The 19,066-nt window shown below is 34.8% G+C and overlaps 1 protein-coding gene across 4 annotated transcripts in view; it reads left to right on the forward strand.

The window, feature by feature from the left end:
• Window positions 1–19,066, forward strand: part of MIER1 (MIER1 transcriptional regulator) — a 56,500-nt gene that overhangs the window by 3,290 nt on the left and 34,144 nt on the right. The window contains exons 3-6 of one of the 4 annotated variants that reach the window (XM_063105332.1): window positions 773–846; window positions 11,081–11,105; window positions 11,227–11,263; window positions 15,839–15,984. In XM_063105332.1, the coding sequence (XP_062961402.1) occupies window positions 773–846; window positions 11,081–11,105; window positions 11,227–11,263; window positions 15,839–15,984 (282 nt within the window). Of the gene's footprint in view, window positions 1–769; window positions 847–2,184; window positions 2,315–4,573; window positions 4,648–11,080; window positions 11,106–11,226; window positions 11,264–15,838; window positions 15,985–19,066 lie in introns of those variants that run through there. The other 3 variants (XM_063105328.1, XM_063105329.1, XM_063105330.1) reach the window with 3 other exon arrangements.

Raw genomic sequence — 19,066 nt, forward strand, 5'->3', positions numbered from 1 at the left:
AAAGAAAAATGTAGAGGGAACTTTTTCCCTAAATAATAATGCTAAAGTTAGTAATATTGGTACACAATATTAATAAATTTAAGTCATTTAACAGTAAGATGGCTACCCGTTTAAAAATGTCACAAACCTCAATTTTTTTTTTTTACAATTTTAGAATTCATTCAGTAGCTCTTAAGGGACCATGATCCCCTGCTCTTTTTCACAGTTAGGATTTTTGTTGATGGTTTAACTGAAGAATCAAAGATTCAGTGGACTTAAGCAGCAAGTTATTCCTGTACCTTGTATTTTAACAACACTTTAATTTTCCTTTTGGTAGCCAGCTAAATTTCATATACATATTAGCTTTTGCTAAATTTCAGATATCAGCTTTCGTATTTTAATGGAAAATCCTTCTTAATCCCCATGATATAAAGCCTGAATATCTACCTCTAAGCCCCTTATTGTTTTTATACGTACCCACCTCAGGTCCATTGTTCTTTGCTTTCAGCTCTTTTTATCAAGTGAAACCTATTTGGATATAAACTGACATTTTTAAGAAGTTATTTTTATTTCAAGTCCAAAGGACTAACATAATTCAACATAGTAACTCTTAGAAACTATATACTTATGCTAAAATATTTATTCCCTCAAGGAATCCTAAAAAACTTTATATAAGTTTTCTAAAAAATAAAATGGAAATACTGTACAGTACAGTTAATGGTAATAATTGTTTGTAGATTTGGGAACCTTAAAGTTTTCCTTTCTCTTCTTTCCCTTGCTTTTCTTTCAGTAGAAAATGTGCATCAGATGTTTATGTTTAATTGGTTTACAGACTGTCTGTGGACTCTTTTCCTGTCAAATTACCAGGTAATGTCCTTTCACTTAGCAGCTACTTCATATACCTATAAATGCACTTTTTCATGCACAAATTATTATTGGACATAACAGTTTCAATTAATGTTGAATCTTTGGAAATATGAAAATGCTTGATAGAGTCTAGAATTTTAAGGGAATACAAATAATTTAAGAAAACACCTTCCCCCGTATTGCATTATAAGCATGAACTTTTTAAGAAAAATTGTGTATGTGCACATTTATGATATATATTAGAGTACTGGCATCACATTATTTGGAAAGAATGAATAATTCTCATATTTAACTGGTTGATTTTGATAGTTACTTTTGAAACCGTATTTTTTTTTTTTTTTTTAAATAACAAAACAACCCCCCCCCCAATCTTTTGAAATAAGAATTTCTAATTCCTGGCTTAGTAAAATATGTTAGTGCCCCTTTTAATATCACTTTTGTATTGGCCAGTATATACCTTAGCAATGGAAGTGAAACATGTTGGTTATTTTGAAATCATTGGCTCTGGCAATCATCAGAATTGGCATCAAGGCCATTTGGCAGCTCTAGGCCAATACATTAAAATAAACTTTAAAATTACGGGCATTTCAGGTATTGTAAATCAGTAGGTTCTCCCTCCATGCAGTCAAGTAAGAGATTATTTATGTCCACTGAAGAGCAGGTTTTTGGTATTTCACATTTTAAAATTTTGTCTAGTTGTGCAAAATCCAACCGTTGCACAACTGTGTTGCTACGGGCATCACAGAAAGTGTGACGAAAAGCAAATAAGATATGAGGATGGAAGACTACCTGACACAATTCATTTCCTTAATCTTTGCTCTGACGTTTCTAAAGATTGTAGGATATAGGATTTTTTATTTCCTGTTGGTAATCGACTCAGAAATATTTGTCTAGGGATAACTGCTTGCGAAGCGCAGTTCTTGCCTCTGTTGCATCATAGCAACATCCGTTTTCCAGCAAATGCACTTCAAAAACGATCTACATGTAAAATATAACGTATTTTTTCCCTTGCTATGTAAATGCTGGACACGGCTCCTTTGGCACCTTTGCTTGACCTCTCTGCTCCCTAGAGCCCTCTCCGGGTTGGAGTCGCCTATTTGCTGGGGCGGCGGAGGCGCGCTGCGCTGAGATGCCCACCTCCCCCACACCCACCTTGACTCCGCCCCCCCGCGCTCTTCCCGGGGAGGGCCGGCCGCGGGGTCGCGCGCACGCGTCCCTGCTCCTGCGCGTGCTCGCTGGCCTTTTCCCTCCAGTCCAGCCCAGCCGGGTCGCCGCGAGGGGGCGGAGTGGGGTGTGGTGGGCGCGCTCGGGCGGCTCCTGCGCGTTCCCGCCGAGGCAGCGGCGGCGGGAGCGGTAGAGACGGCGGCGGCTGGAGTCCCGTTGCCGAGTCTCACATCCGGGTTCTGGCCGTGACCCAGCTGCGGCCGCCGTGGAGATGTGACCCAGCAGTACGGCAAATATGGCGGAGGTAAGGGAGCGAGTTCCCCCGCCCTGTCCCGGGGCCGGACGCCCCCAGGGCCCTGGCCGGGAAGGAGTGGAGTGGGCCTGGCCAGGAGAGGCCCAGCCCTGCCGGCGCCACTGCCCACCTGTTGTCCGGAACAGGCCGCGCTCTGGGCGGGAGCTTTCTCTCGAACTTAGTTGGGATGGGTCCGGGGGTAAGAGGAAGCGGAGGCGTAGTTCGACTTCGGGGGCAGTTTGATGGGTCGGGCACTGCGCTGTAGTGCGGGGCGAGGGGGAGGGGGCGCCCGCCGGGGAAGGGGTGCCTGTGTCGCAACTTCGCCGGCCGGTGCTAGGGCAGGAGAGGAGCTGTTGCTTCCTCTTGCGAAGTTTCTTCCCTCCCCAACCGAGATGCTGTTGCGCCCTTCCGCGTCACCCCCACCCTTTTGCTGCTGACATCTAGTCTGTCTTGGTGGGGAAAGCGTAAGGCAGAAAGGCCTTTGATCAACTCTAATTTTCTTGAAGGTGGTGAAATGAGCGTAGAGAAACTAATCTGGCAAGTCGTAATCCACCCCTCCAGATTGGGGTAGTCTTCTCATTTCTCCAAACTGTTCCATGTGCGCCCCCCCCCTCCCCGGTAGAACCTCTGAGTTTTTCCACCTTTTTCCCGCCTTCACTTTCCAGGCATTTTTTCCCCCTCTAAATCAAGGCTACCTATTCTTGTTTTCTTTCTCTTTTAATTTTTCTTTCCTTGGAAAAGATTTTTTCTTCTTTCTTTTTTCCTGTTTTCCTAGTAAACAAATTTCCAAAGCTCCTTTCTTTGATGGTAGATTGTTTTACAGATTTGGGGCCTCGTATCGGTGGGCAAACAACCACTGTGGCTTTATGATTAATTGGAAGTTAGTATGTGCCACTGGAAATTTAAATTTTTGCCTCTGATTTAAGCCTTTAAAGATCGGAAGTTCTGTGGGGTTTGTTGTTTTTCTTAACCCGTAGAAGAATTTCGTTATTCTTTATCTCCTGGAATTCGAGGTGATATATTTGGACTTTTATGGCTCTTTTGAGATAAGCCACTTTAAATATTTGATTCATAAGGTATACTCTTGTTTGAATTGTTATTTTCATGGTTACTGAGGCACCCAAAAACAGATTCAGGAAGTAGGTAATTTATTTACCATCCAGCCCCCAATTTTCAACTTCATTACTTGCTAAATTAAGTCAGTGTTGAGTATTTTTGCCAATACCATAGTATCCTTTTTAAACCTTGGATCCCAGAAACATGGTTAGATTATGGAGGTCTTTTCATGTACCTGTTGAGTGGAGGTTAACAGTTTTCTGGAGTAGCTCTTTAAAGTGTTACTTCTGCTTCCCTTGTGCAAACTGGCTTTATATTTATGTCCTGGAGTATTTACTGTTAAACGAGGAAGAGATTTTACTGTAGCAGAACTGTTTGCTGCCATTATTCTTTTAAAAACATGTAACATTTCTGATTTACGACTAAGTTTAAATTTTAGATTTATTTTCATTTCTTTAGCTCTTTTTGGTTAAAGAGTTGTATTTCATGGCAAATGAATTGGAGAACATAATGCATTCTATTTCGCTTAAATGTCACTGGGTTTGTTCCAGTAGGCTTTAAGAGTCAGTACCTGGATTTTAGTCCTGGTGAGGTTCTTTAGTCCTGGAGGGTTCGTTTCCTTCATAATTAATGGTGAGAAGGAATGTATGTACCTGAATTTACTATATATTTTGTCAGTCTTCAGTGGACCCCCTTTCAATGAATATCCATTAGATAAACAAAAACAGCAGTGTGCTGTATAGGTAATGTGGCTTCTTCATGGTGTACTGCTCACAATGGTTTGAGCTTTTAGTTGTAGTCATATTCTATGGCAAGATATTATTGAAGAATAGCTTACTGTATGAAAATATAGTGAAATTTAAGTTTAAAAACCTTACCCAGAAATTTTATTTTGCAAAGCATACTAAAAAACTTACGTGTATATAGAAGTATATTAACCTTTTTTTCTTGTTTTAGAAATTAAAGATGGTTGAATTAACGTAAGACACAGAGAAAACAGTATTTTGCCTCGTTTCCTAATGTTTTCTTGTGTATATTTTAGTTTTCTTACATATTTTATCACTTGGAGTATGGAACTCTCGTGTTTTGTAGGAACACATGGATGGTTCGATTTCAAGACCAAAAAAACCCCTGAATTTTGTTTTCAGTGCATTTATTTAGTGAGCTGGTATCTTTAAATAATTTGTGTTTTGTATTCTTCAATTATTTGTAGATGGTTTTATTTATACTGAATTTGAAGAGTGGAGGAACCTTCTTGATCTTCATCCTAAAAAAAAAGTCTAAAACAGGTGAAGAGTAAAATTAATTCATAATCTTCCTGGTCTCAGTACTTTGGTAATTAGGATGATTTTTGAGACCAGTGGTTTCAAAAAAAATTAGATGGAAAAATGGTTGGTTTGTAGAATGCTTTTATGTGCCTTTGTTTGAGCTCTCAGTAGATTCATTCTTTATGATGCCATATAAAACGTGGTGAAATAATTCAAATGCTAAACTATTGCACTTTTGATTGAGCAGACCTGAGGATTGAAGCTAACACATCAGATAACAGTAAGTGCAAAGCAACAGTATATATGTATTTGTTAAATCTGAGGGAAAAAACAGGTTGTTAAAGAATCACGTCTCTAGAGGAAAATGTAGGTATTATGCTTCTGGGTTTTTTTGTAGTGTTTCCTACATAAGAGAATGACCTTGACCTTGTTTTTCTGGAAAAAAATATTCTTGAATGCAAATTGCTCTAGATGTGAAAAGAATATACTAATTGAATATACTAATTTTTCATACTTCATTTGGTCGTTTTAATCACTAAATGGTTCTTTAGTTGTAGTAACATTAGAAACATATTTAATGTGCTTAGAAGAAATGGCATATGCTCCCTTTCTTAATACTTTTTGGTAAAATTTCTCATTGCTTGTTATCCCTTAAAATTATTTACTGACCTTCTAAAAAGAGGCTCTCTTAGTCACACATAAAGGAAGGAAATTACAGGGTAGTTGCAGTTTTTACGATGGCTGTGAGAAAGAAAAAAATCAGAAGGAGAAATAGTTGATCCTTTGGGTTTTATAAGGAATGTGGTGTAGGGACCTTTGGGAATGTACAATTTGTCTTTTATTTTGGAGTTTGTAAACAATTAAGAGACCTTCTTTTCAAGGAAAACAAAAAAAAGGCCACGCACGCACAGCACAAGACCTATCTTTTCACCTAGACCACATTTCTATGATGTAAAGAGAAAAAACATTTAATGGATTTGTTTTTCTGTATTAAAATATTTTAGTATTTCAGAAAGTAGTATGTAATCTGTTCACTATCACATCTATCTGTTCATTTCTCTTAAAAACAGACACCCTGCTCAGCATTTTCATAGTGTATTTGGGTTTTGTTGAAGGAAGAAGGATTATGTTGAATGTTACTCTTCAAAGTTAATTTCTACTCTAAGCAAAACTTGTTTCACTGCAGTGAATTTAAGCTTTAAGTAATTCTCTATACTCGTTATGGGCTTTTTTTTTTTTTTTTACTGCATGTGGTTTTGTCCAAAGTAGTCAAGAACACCAGCATGAGAGTCCTAAAAAGCAAAATACGGGGGAAGTGAGAGTCGAAGTACTTGATAGATAGGAAAAGTTTGGTAGGAAAAATAGTGAGTTACTTTAAGATAATTCTGGTAAGTGAGAGTAATCAGTTTACCAAATAATTCAGAAATAAAACACTGCCATTGAACTTAAGCATATCTTTGTGAAAAGTAATCAGCTATATTGAAATTTCTGCTTGAATTCAGATCGAGTCCTTAGTATATTTCAAAAGATTTTCAAGTAGTTTCAAAAGTCATTGCAGTGATTAAACTGTTAAAGTAACAGTTGTTGCTTGGGGCCCATTCTGTTTGACTTATTCTATGGCTTAGAAGAATGATTGTTATACTTATGTAGATATGAAGTTCATAAAGTAGCACCCCAAGAAAGTCTTTTGCAAATTTGAGATTGTCTTTTCCTTACAGTCTTAAATTTAAAAAAATGAATTCCGAAGAGACTAAAACATATCCCATCCATTTAGCTAAGTACTTTTTGGTAGCGTTATGTTTTTTTGAGCGATTCATAATAAAAGAACTTTGGTCTCGAAGGAAATTGAACTAAACTTGAAGAAATCTAAATCTTTTCATTGTAGAAAAAATGAGACTGAGCAGAGAGTTTATGCCGTTTGTCCTAGGTCGTGCAATTAGTCTTTGGCACAATTAAGACTGTAACCCAGGCTTCTGAATTCCTAGTGCTTATTTTCCAGTACTGTCTTATCCTCTAAATTATTACTGCTGTAGTAAATTTACTTATTTTAACTCCAGTACATTTTTAGCCTTGTTATATACTCCAGCTTTCCTGAGAGTAACAGCAAAGTTAAGTGACTTAATTTTGTATGGGAGGAGAGGGACGGTGAGCCCTTGGCACAGTACCCCTAAACCTTTAACCCTGGAGTAGGGCCCCTAACTCTGTCCTGGCTTCTATCCTCATCTCTATTGCTGGGAGAATCTTTGTTTTAAAGTCTACATAACTAAGTGATGGCAACACTTAAAGAAGTGGTGGTGGAATTGGTTTGCGGGAAAAGATTCATTCAGATAGTTATACTCATTGAAAATAAGCTTTTGTTTGCCTAGAATAAAGCAGTTTAATGATTACTTTGTTTTTACTACCTTGACTTTTGTTTTGTTTTGTTTTGTTTTATTGTAAAAATAATGGTAATAGTCTAGTTAATTTTTTATTCTCTTCCAAATTATGTTTTTTTGTTGTATGGGACATTTCTCGTCATGTTCTTGAAGAATATAAAAAAGAAAGATTTCAGCAAATCTGAGGCATTGAATATTTATTACATCTGTTAGCAACTTTATCAACTAAATCATATAAATATATGGGTGAGGGTGACTTGCTATAAAAATTACTAGAGTTTGTTTTTTAAATTTGATTTAGCCTACTCATACTCTGCATGTATCTTTCTAACTAATGTTATGTTTTCCATTTCAAATAAAACAAGTATGTATATGCCAAAAAGAAAACTATAATTTTTCAAAATTATAGATTAAAAAAATTGTCACAACTACTACGTTTTCTTAAGAGTTGAAAAGTAAAGGAAGGATATATAAAAATGACTCATAATTCCACAAGATAATCCCCTTTGACTTTCTTTTTTAAAAAGAATGAGTAATGCATGAAAGTTGTTAAAAATTTCAACAGTATAGAAAGGTATAAAATGAAAAAAGTCTCCTCTCCCTGACCTATTTCTTAGAGGTAACTATTGTTAACAGATTCTTGTGTATCCTTTTGGGGAATTTTTATTTCTTTATTTTTTTCATATTCCAGCCCAGTTTACTCCCTGTTCTACACTTTTTAAGCCTAATTTTTTTTTAAAGCATTTTTTTCCCTCTCTCAACACAAACAAATCTGTCTCATTCTTTTCAATAGATTCATAGCATTCCAGTGTTTGAAAGAACCTGTATATCATTTATAACTAATTAAATGATGGTCTTTAGGTTTTTTCCTAACATTTTGTTATGAACGGTATTGTGGTAGTGAATGTTATACATATATCTTGGTGTTAGATTTATCAGTAGGGTAAGCTCATGTTGTCAGAATGATCTCCAAAATGTTTGGAACAACTTGTATTTCTGCCAGTAATATATGAGTGCATTTTAAATACATTTTAATCCTCAATTTAAAATTTTCTTTTCTGTTTACATTCTATAATTTGAGTTTTTTCTAAAATCAGGCCGTGTTACGAATAAGTACTTGTTCAGCTTTAGTTTTGTATGTCCCTCTTCTTTCTAACTTAACTGTAGTAATTAATGGTAGATGTCACAGGTTTTCCTGGAGGGTATTGTTAGAGATACCAGTTCCTAAAGAAGCACAGATAAGTCTTGCTTGACAGATGACAACTTGTAGTTGCCTTCTAAACATGCTTTGAACTGATGAAAACCATTTTAAAAAGAAAAGAGAAAGTAAGGAGGAAGGAGGAGAGAGGTAAAAGGAGAAAATTTTTTGCATAGTCAGTTCTCTAGAAAGTACAGAAGGAACACTGAAGAGCCAGAGGTTCTAGGCTTCAGGTTCACCTTCACCAACTGCCATGGAACCTTGATCTAGTTACTTTATTTCCTTGGGTTTACTACTCTATAAAATGAGTAGGTGAGGCAGGAATTATTGCCATATTTATGGTTATGATGAAGTAACTATATACATTTGAAAATGTGTAGCACTATATAAACATAAGCTGGTTCAGCTGTTCTCTTTCATACCAAATAAAAATTTCCCTCATTCCACACTGAAACTGTGGTACTAAATTCACATTATATCTTGAAAGATAATCATTTGTTTGTCAGTTAGACACAAAGTAATGTTTATAGTGTGAACTCTTCAAATGCCAGTTTTCCGGAAGCTCTTCTGTGATTTAACTGAATATAATTAACTTTCAAGAAACTAATCTCACTCCTACCACCCAAAAATGATACAATAGAATTTTAGTTGGGACATACAATACTAAAATGTATATAGATACTAAGTGTATCTATAGGCAAACCATCCCTATTTCCTTTCCCCCTATGCTAATCTAGATATACCTTCAGTCAAATCATAGTCCTGCAACAATCTTGTATGTCTGACATAATATTATGAATGCTATCTTTGAATACTGGCCATTCTACTCTAGACAGGTCGTACGTACAAATGCTACCAGTCCTCTAAACATTTGGTATCTTAATGAATGGGAAGTATTTGGGGACTTTTTTTAGAACCTTTAAGTGATAACTATTTACCAGTATAACAGCAATCAGTGTGGTATTTATCGTCATTTAGTGCTGGTGAGGTCTTTTACAAACTGAATTATACAGATGTTTTCATTTGCAATTCAGTATCCCTATTGCTAATATCTAACGTCAGCAAAATCTTACCTTTTATCAGAAGATTGTTAAATGGAATAATTACTGGAGTGTTCAAAAAGGACTAAATACCCAACCATTTATTTTAAGCTTCTAATTTGTAGGAAATGCTATGTTTTTTTGTTTGTTTATGCCATGCAAATCTGTTCTAAAGGTTTACTACAAAGGAAAAACAGCATTGTAAGGCTACTCTATGGATAGTGAACCTGGGACCAGATGAAAATTGTCATTAATTTTGCTGTAGCCTTGCACAGTGGTTGTGCTTACTCTTGGGAAATAAAGTATAACTGTATGACTTACAAGTGAATTAATATTTTAAAATATTGATTTACTGTGTAATAATTTCTGTGGTGGTTAAATCCATTTTGAGCCAATAACTCTTCCCAAAAGATGTTAAACAAGCTAGAAACCCTTTTTATGGTTACATTACTCTCTCCAAGTCACCCTCTCCGTGTCATTACAGCTTCCCATTAGAGGAACCAATTAAAAGTAGCACGGTATTGATCGTGTTTTGCCGGAGTAACTTAAATAATGATAGTGGTGTGACATTGGAAATACATAATACTGGATGCTGTGATTTTTTTGTTAGAAAGACAATGCTATAGGAAAGAACTCTTCTCTTATAAGAACTTAAAGGAAAAAAAAATAGGCCCTTTGAAAAAGTACCTCAAAAGAATGTAATCTATGTCACCATGTGGAGTCTACAATTCCATTCTTAGTATAGTAGCATAATGTGGACAATTTCAAAACAGAACTTTAACACCTTATGGGAATTTGCCTTAGGTGCCTAGCCTTTTCTTCATTTCTGTTCTGTTCTTCTTCTTGCCCCATAACTTGGCAGAAAAAAGAAAATACTACAATGTCCCTTTTTCCCTTTTGCAAGTGCTTTTGGCCTTCTATCATTTCTGTTTTCTAATGGGCATGAAATGGCTCCGAATAACTGGCAAGATTTTAGGTATAAAGTTTGTGGTATTTGAAGCATCTTTTGAGTTTCATTATTGAATTTGTCTTCTAGGAGTTTGTTTGTAGATTACTTATTTATAATTGTAAATTAACTGAATTAGGTTAAAAAACAACACACACTGTCAAGTGGTAACATTATTAAAATAAGTTGCTACCAATTTTATTTTTAAGTTTTCCAGTTGCCTGTGGTTAAATTTATGAGAGGTAGAATAGTACAGTAAAAGGAGTATTATAATTGGGAATCTGTGCTGTCTTCTGTCAGATAACCTAACCTCTCTAGACTTTAGCTCGTGTGGTTGCTAATTCTATCATAACTTAAAAATATGTTGTCTATTTGTAAAGTTAACCTAATTCAGTGTTTGGTGCTTAAATAACATTTTAGTTTTTTTTTTCTTTCTTACAACATAATTTTTATTTCAAATAGTGTCTTAAACTGTTTTTGCCTCCCTTCTCACACTCAATTTTTTAAAGCCAGAGACCAGCTCAATAGCAAATTTTGTGCATAGTTTTTTATGAATTGATATAGGACAAAATCTATTTTAGAGAATTCCAAGATCTGAAATCATACCTTTTAAACCACATATTTGTCCATATTTGCCTTTAAAATCTGAATCAGTTCCATATTGTCTTTGTATCTAGATTCAGGAGCATTTTGAATTTTCTTCTGTGTTTAAATTTAATGAAAGGGAAAGGATTATCTGGGAAGTTTTAATTTGTTTTAGATAATTTAGACATTAAAACTTATAGTAGTTTTTGATGTCACATTAGTTATTGAATAATGTCTGTAATGTGTTTGAAGGTATACCATACAAAAATTCTAATTTTTCTTCTTTTCTCCTCCTCCCTCCCCTCGCCAGCCATCTGTTGAGTCTTCAAGTCCAGGTAAGTATTTTCTTAATCTCTATTTGACTAACATTTGTCCTGTTAGTTGCATAAAGGCTAGAAGTTAGACTGTCATCTGACTTGCTTTTCTTCTGAATGCTTCTTTTCTCTGGGGAAAAAGAAATGGATGAAATGTTTGACTGCCCATGAAAGTACAGGTGAGGCTCTGTGAGTTCATCCTTATGACTATCTTTGGGGTCTCTCATTTTTTAAAAAATTTTTTTTTCAATGAATTACCATATGTATTTTTTACAGTTTTAAATTGGTATTTGATTTGAAGTATATATATGAGGTATATTTTTTTAAAAAGGAATCAGTTAGCTTAGAAATGCTTGTGTAGGAAATTTGAAATATTTTATTTGAGAAAAAAATTAATACATTTACTGAAGGAAGGAAAAATAAAGTAAGCAAAAGATTCAACAAGTGAATATTTAATGTTGTAAATTAAGGAAGTTATGTTTAGATTTGAATAGGATCAAGTTTTATCCTCTGGCCCCATATATCTAGGATTTTTGTATTCTCCCCCAAATATAGTACAGGTTCATTTTTTCATAACTTAGAGGTTGTGATCTTTGGACCATTTTTGAGCCACAAATTTTTTTTTGTTTGGCCACTGTAGTGGTCTTTCAAAATCAGAATATTTTATGTCAAATCTAGATTTAGGGTTCTCATGATCAGTCACAGGATCTAGCACCACAGGGTACTAGCTTACCCACTGGGTACTACATGGCAATAATTGGTTGAAGTTAAATAGCAGTGAGGAAAGGTTCATCTACTAGTCTTTTGCCTCAGTGTCCAGAAACTTTACCAAGAGAGATAGGAATGACTGCCTTCTGCGTGGGGTATACAGGTTAAGGAGCAGCCAATATAGAAGAGTGAGGAAGGGACCCCTCTGAGGCATGGTAATGTTATATTTGAAAACATCTCACATGTATTGAATGTTTACATATGACATATTTCACATTACTTATTTTTCCAGATTATTGAAGCAATTACCTTTCTGTGTTTTAAGTTTAAGGTAGAAAGCTTTTAAACATGCATAACATAAGCCTTTTTTAGTGGTCAGGGTCCTTTACATGAACACAAATCACTGTACCCTGTGGGGGTTGAACTCAATTTACCTCCATATCCCTTTTGAAAAACTAATGTGATCGGTTGATAGTTGATTTTGTCATTTTTATTTCAGCTGAAAATGTCTTTCTCTTTCTAATATTCTTGAGAGTAAACTGCATTAGGCTTTGTGACATTTCTGAAACTCAGATTTTTTTTTTTAAATTTTCTGGTTTATAGATATTTTCTGGATAGTTGAGGTTGGAAGTAATCTGACCTAAGATAAATGTTAGATCATCATATCCTTTTTTAAGACATGGAATTGTTTCTAATGCATGTTTTCTTTTCCTTTCAAACAGAAATCATTTTCATTGATAGGTTCTATTTGTTTTTATTGATACTGTGATATTGCAAATAGACTGAGTTTTAGATTTTTTTTTATGAGTTTTTGAGGTATTTATCAGGTAATACATAGATATATAAAAATAATTAGTCCAAAAGTGATATTAATAAATTGCTTTTTCAGATTCCATTGCACTTGAATCAGTCTAGGCTGAACTAGAAGAATAGTGGACTTTGAAGAATACATATGTCTTTAATAGCCTTTGCTACTGGTCGAGTACTTACACATATAGATTGAATGTTTATGTATTTTTAGATTGTTTTCAGACTGAAGAAGATCTTTTGAGTTAGACAGTGTTTGTAATATCAGGCTTCTGCCCAAGGGAATGTTTATTGTTCTTATAAGTAATGCTAGTTGTAGACAGTTACAAAAGTTGATGGAGAGAATTAGGAATAGAAGCTTTATGTAAAAAAATTTTTGATCCACTGGTAAAAGCTGTTTCCTTTGTAGCAAATGTACTTTAGAATCAGTGCTAGTCATAATAGTCCCATGACCACACAAGTGGTTTGTCGGTAGATCCCGCCAATGTAAACCAAAGTAGAGACACAATACAAGGCTTTACCCTTAACACAAGTAGCCATTAGAAATGGGGATTAAGGGAGTAGAAGATAATTTTTTTAAAAAATGATTAAATAGTGTACATGATATATTATAAACTGAATTTATCTTTGTCTTTGAAAAGATTTAAGGTACCTTTTAGTAATTCCACAGTAGGATGGGATTTTATGACAAAGCAGGGATATTTGCCTTAATGCTGGAATAAAATATTTATACAAAGCCCCGACTCCCTACCCCCAACAATTTATTATTGGGATTTATTATTTTTTTTCCTAGGAGACAGCCTAATGATGGGCCTAGCAGTTGACAGAAAAGAATAGGATGATTAAATTGGTCCACAAGAGCAAGGTGAAAAGAAGTCAGATAAAGAGATCAGATTAAGGCAAGAAAAAAAACTGAAAGCTTATAGAAAAAAGTACAGTGTGTATGTGGGAAAAGGAATTGGAGTGAATAAGGAGAAAAAGTTCCCACACATTTTTTTTTTTTTGTCTTTTTCGTGACTGGCACTCAGCCAGTGAGTGCACTGGCCATTCCTATATAGGATCCGAACCCACACATTTTGTTATTTCATATAGCTGGGGAGTGAAGTGGCTAGTATTCAAATAAAATTGGCTTTGCAAATAGTAACAAAAATAGGGTACAGGTAAGTCATTAATTAATACTCATTGTTTGATGCTGTGTACTTATATGAGCTTCAATTTTTTAAAGGGCTAATAGAGTATAACAATAAATTATTGGTAGGAATTAAGCATAATTATTTTTGACCATACCTGCATCTGATATTATGATTAGGATAATAGTATACAAAGAAGTGGTGTGAGGATTTTTTTTAGGATCTTTAATGCCAACAAGGGAGAAGAAAAGTAAAACATCACCTGTAGGAATATATAATTATTGATTACTAGGTGTCCCAGAAGATTCCTGTGTGAACTAAAAAGTTTCAGAAAAGTTTTTTCATTGAAAACTCAGAAAAAAGAGATAACAATTGGGACAAAAAAACTACAACTAAATTAGTGGTTCTCAAATTGTGCTTCTATGAAACTCTTGTGTCCAGTCCCTCAACTAGTACTAAGATGCCCTTATAAAATTATGCCAAGCTTTTCTTAATTTCCAGAAGAAATTAAAATAACGTACTATCCTAAGTTTTTATTTTGGAAATCATTCTAAAACTTTGATAATTAATAACTCATTTTACTGTAATCTAGTAAAAAGATATCTAATTTGGCAGACAGTATGTAGTTAGTTATTTTATATTTAATATCAATATTTTCAAATGTTCCTGAAAGAATACTAAGTGCTTTGCCATCTGACCTGGTTTGCAGTTCACTCATCTTAGTAAACATAGGTGCTCCATAAGTATTCTTTGAGGCAGGATACTTAGAGGAGTTACTGGTGCCTTGGAGTGCAGTAAAAGCACAGATATTGGAATTAGCAGAGCCAGGATTCAAATTCCATCTTTGTCACCTACTGGCTCTATGGGTTTAGACATGCTGCTTAAACTCTCTAAGCCTTGAAGTTTTGTTTTTATTTTTTTCCTCTTTAAATGGAGTGATAATAACTTCATAGGGTTAATTGAAGATTAATTAGGGTAGTGTATGTAAAGTGCTTGAGCATGCTATCTGGCACATAGTAAAACCAAGAAATGGTTCTTATTCTGAAAATTTTAAGAAGTGACTGAAGAACACTGAGCCTTCGGCACTCCCTTATTCCTAATGGTGTGGTTTTCAAGAAGTCAGCATCTGTATCTTTGTTTTCTTTATTGGTTCTCTTTCTGGAGTGAAATGAAAGGATAGGTATGTCTATTAATTGTAGACTTGAGCAATTTAAACTGATAAACAAAATTGCTAATGAATTTTTTCATGTTAAATAACCCGTTTGTTTATTAGTGAACAATGCTTTAGCAAACTTAACTTGAGGTTTGGCAATAGTCAAGAATATATATCCCAGTCTTTGCAGTGTACTATTACAAAGCTTGACCCTGTTGAATCCAGCAATATTCCCCAACCACGAGGCTATCAGTAGATTAGCTTACACATCAGTTACCTACTAGATTATTTTTAATGCCTTTGATAAGAATTCTGTATGCAGTTTTAACAAATTTTGCTTTATACACTTTGAGTTATTTCAGATCAAAATCAACTAAGTTAAGGACAGCTACTCAAATATTAGAATGGATGTTCAAGGAAGTACTGATAGAAAAATATTTGAGTGCGGCTGTATTTTCACTAGACTGTATACTTAGGTGAATCTATATTTCACATGACTCTACAAGTATATTCTCCTCAGGGGCCAAAGGTGCTCATTGGGTTCATCAAACATTAATCAAATGGTTAAGAATTGTGATTTTTTTTTTCCCCCACACAAAAAGACCATTCTTGTTTCATATGACGATTTATTCTTTACAACTTAAGTTTCATGTTTAGATGGTTACAGCACACTTTTTTAAAACTATAAACACTTCCCTCCAGTTTTGTAGTTGGAACTGTGAATATGTAGGGGTAAGATGTTAAAAATCTCTTAGAAGAGTATTTTTTTTTTTTTTTTGGTGATGACAAGTAAGGGCAAGAATTCTAAAAAGCTATACATACTTGCTGTGCATAGCTTTTTCTTGGTACTTTTGACTCATATCCAGCTTCAATTAAGTAAAGCATATATACTAAATTAACATTAATAAGATACACTTAATTTGGTATACCAAACTTTTTAAAATATTCTTTACCAGGAGGTTCAGCAACATCAGATGACCATGAATTTGATCCATCAGCTGACATGCTGGTTCATGATTTTGATGATGAACGAACATTAGAAGAGGAAGAAATGATGGAAGGAGAAACAAACTTCAGTTCTGAAATAGAGGATCTTGCAAGGGTAAATGACATTAAGAACTAAGGGATGAAGTCGTTGTATCTTTTTTGTGGAGAGAAGAAACATTTGAAATTTTGGTTCTCGACCTGCGTTTTGGGGGGGAAAGTTGAGTTGTATATAGTCCATACTGAAAAATTCTGTGTGACCTAGGTGGAGTATTTAAAGTTTCAAATGAAAGGCATTTAAAAAATATAAATAACTTTATTATATGAAATAATAGAATTAATTGCTTTGGTAAAACATCACAGGTCTGAGTCAAAAATGGACTCGAAAAGGTTCTTAAGTATTCTCTTACACACTTACTGTTCTTTCCCAATTACTGCACCTTTTATTTACTCCTGTTCAGAACCAAAAATGTCCTGAGAGTTATCATTTTCCTCATTTCCCTTTCATTATGTAAAGTGCTCTACATTGTCTCTGCCCTGCCTTTTTAAATCAAGGAGGCCGGTGACTTTCATTGTTGTATCCATTGTTAGGTTCACTTTTCTCTCTATACCTTTTTTCTCATTGGTGTTTAGTGCATATTATTACTTCCTTCTTTTACTTGAACTCTGGATTACCCCTTTGTCCAGTTTTCCTTATCTCTTTGTTCCTATTCGCTACCCTTTGCACACTCTTCTCTATTTACCCAAGATTTAAGTGTTGACATTGCCCAATTCTCAGTACTGGGCCTGGACCTTATTTTCTTCTCTCTTGTCTCTAGATCAGTGCTCCTTAAAATGTAGTATGAGGGACAGCTGTATCAGAATCATCCATGTACTTACTTTAAAAAAGCAGATTCCCATGCCTCTCTCCAGGCATACTGAATCAGAATCCCTGGGGTAGGGTTCAAATCTACTTCTTCATTAGGCGAGTTTGAATTTCATGCACACCAAATTTGAAAATTAATAAGCTATGTGATCTAATCTATTCCCATGGTATCTATATGCTCAGTATTTCTTAGTTTATATATCTAGCATTAATCTATTCACTGTCTCAAGTTTTGTTTATTCAGTTTGACATTTCTGTTTGGATATTCCAAAACAGAACCATTAACTATTGTTCTCCTCCTTTACCTGTTCTTTCCCTGTTCTTCTTACCCATTCTTCTCTGTCGCAGTAAAAAATGGCACTACTGTTTACCCTGTTGCCTAAATTGGAAACCAGAGAGTCATCTTTCTTCATTCCCAGTATCCAGTTTTTAAGTAAGCCTACCATATCTGTCCACAAAAATATCTCTTATCTGACTCTTTTGCTCCATCTCTGCCCTGGTTGCCATTATTTCTAGCCTACACTTGAAGTAACTTGCCTAACTGCTTTCCCCATTTTGTCTTTTACCATCTTTCTTCCTATTTATTTCCACCCAGCAGCTATGATGTTTTTTTTCAAAATATAAATCAAAGTATATCAATCTCCTGGCTTCCTGTCACCCCCAAAGAAAATCCAGACTCCTTACCCTGACCAGCAAGACCACCTATGTGATATGGCTTCTCATGCATGTATCATACTGCTCTGTTATGCTATGTAACAGCCACACTAGCTGCTTGCTTTCTTAGATAAGTTATTTTATTCCTGCTTCAAGGCTTTTCAGCTCGTTCTCACTCTCTGGTGTGTGCTTCCCAAGGCTCGTTCTTTATCCTTTGAGTTTGGTGTTGCCTCCTCTTGGTCTTTCCTGTCCCCTAATTAGCCTTTTTTTTTAACCACCATATTCTATTCAGTGCTGTCTTTTATAAGTAACACAATTTGTAATTATATGTTTGTTTAACTAATTATCTCTGTCCTCCATTAATTTCATGAGGGGAGGGACCGTGACTGTATATTTCATGGTGCTTTGCAATAGTGGTTACTCACAAAAAAGTATTGAATGAGTGAATGGATAAATCAATCTGGTATGCTCTAATAAAATATATTACACATATGATCTGTTTTACTTCATGATAAAAAGAATGTAAAAAAATAAGGCACAGTACCAGCCTTTAAGGATTTAGAATACATAATATAACGGAAGAATGAAAACTTATACTTTTATAGTCATCTGTGTTTCAGAATTTTAGTTTGGAACTTTTTAAAGTATACATTTAAGGAGCTCATAAAGGAGTTTTGTTACTGTTTAGTCAGGTCTTGTTAGGTGCTCTCATTTTTGGATCATTAAGTTGTTAGGGCAGGCTTTATCCACAGTGCTAAGCAATTTAATACTTTGTTATTATGAGCCAGAGAACAAAATTGGTCTTAATGGCAATGGTTTACATTGGTAATCACAAAAGCTTTCCAAGAATGGGTTAAAAAGCACATGAAGAACTTGGAGTCAGAAGTATTCTTTAAAAGTAAGAGACTGGGAAGCTATTCAAAAGACAGGGATGATTTGCTTAGATGATTCAGAACCTAGATAAACACGAAGAGAAACAATTGATTTAACAGTCAGTCACTTCATATTTGTAAAGTGGAAAGCCAGTTGTTTTCACTTATTTGCCTATATTTGCAGAAACGTCTATCACTTTAGATACATTTTCCTGCTTCCAAATAACCCAACTATGGGATAAAAGGTAAAGGAGGAAAATCTTGTACTTTCCATCTTATATTCTGTATTAACTCAGATACTAATAAGCAAGAGGTATAGTTTGTAATAGGTTATGAGGTAAAATGATGATTGTTTTCTTCTCTTTCAGAAAATGGGCTATTACACTCAATTAGTATAAAATTACTAATGGGCTTTGCTAAAATTTTGGGCATGTCATTGTCTTTTCCTACTTCTTTCTCCCTTTAACCCTTTCCCCAGCTCCTTACAGTCCTCCAAAATTTGCTTTCAAATAATCTTTTCTTAGGAAATAGTAATTAAAGAATTATTTATAGAGGATAGAGAAAGGAAGAAAAAGACAGTAGAACCAGTCCTTTATAATCCTCTAAACCAGACAGGCTTACACCTTCCAGATTCTTCTCTAATTTCTCCCAGAAACCATTAAAGTCTAGGTTTAAGTAGCACATAATCACTAATGCTTTCATCTATAATCTGAAACTAAACTAGTTCAGGGCCAATATGTTGGATTTCCTATAGCTATGAACTCCTTAGATGTGAACCAAACCAAGCTTTTTTTTTTTTTTTCATATTA

This window comes from Cynocephalus volans, chromosome 8 (genome assembly GCF_027409185.1).
Source record: "Cynocephalus volans isolate mCynVol1 chromosome 8, mCynVol1.pri, whole genome shotgun sequence".
In the NCBI taxonomy this organism is placed as follows: domain Eukaryota; kingdom Metazoa; phylum Chordata; class Mammalia; order Dermoptera; family Cynocephalidae; genus Cynocephalus; species Cynocephalus volans.